A 479-nucleotide genomic window follows, 5' to 3' on the forward strand; every position below is an offset into this window, starting at 1 on the left:
CGGCCAGCGCGAGGGTGTGAGCGCGCGTGGGCGCCCGCCGAGCCGGGGCCATGGTGCAGCAAACCAACAACGCCGAGAACACGGAGGCGCTGCTGGCCGGCGAGAGCTCGGACTCGGGCGCCGGCCTGGAGCTGGGCATCGCCTCCTCCCCCACGCCCGGCTCCACCGCCTCCACGGGCGGCAAGGCCGACGACCCGAGCTGGTGCAAGACGCCGAGCGGGCACATCAAGCGGCCCATGAACGCCTTCATGGTGTGGTCGCAGATCGAGCGGCGCAAGATCATGGAGCAGTCGCCCGACATGCACAACGCCGAGATCTCCAAGCGGCTGGGCAAACGCTGGAAGCTGCTCAAAGACAGCGACAAGATCCCCTTCATCCGGGAGGCGGAGCGGCTGCGCCTCAAGCACATGGCTGACTACCCCGACTACAAGTACCGGCCCCGGAAGAAGGTGAAGTCGGGCAACGCCGGCGCCGGCGCC

The 479-nt window shown here is 69.3% G+C and overlaps 1 protein-coding gene across 1 annotated transcript in view; it reads left to right on the forward strand.

Moving 5' to 3' along the window:
* SOX4 (SRY-box 4) overlaps nt 1–479 on the forward strand; it is a 1,310-nt gene continuing 831 nt past the window's right edge. The window contains exon 1 of the mRNA XM_008071069.2: nt 1–474. Coding sequence (XP_008069260.1) covers nt 51–474 — 424 coding nt within the window. The 5' untranslated portion in view covers nt 1–50. The remainder of the gene's footprint in view (nt 475–479) is intronic.

Source organism: Carlito syrichta, unplaced genomic scaffold (assembly GCF_000164805.1).
Source record: "Carlito syrichta isolate Samal-C Ts95f unplaced genomic scaffold, Tarsius_syrichta-2.0.1 Scaffold314110, whole genome shotgun sequence".
In the NCBI taxonomy this organism is placed as follows: Eukaryota; Metazoa; Chordata; class Mammalia; order Primates; family Tarsiidae; genus Carlito; species Carlito syrichta.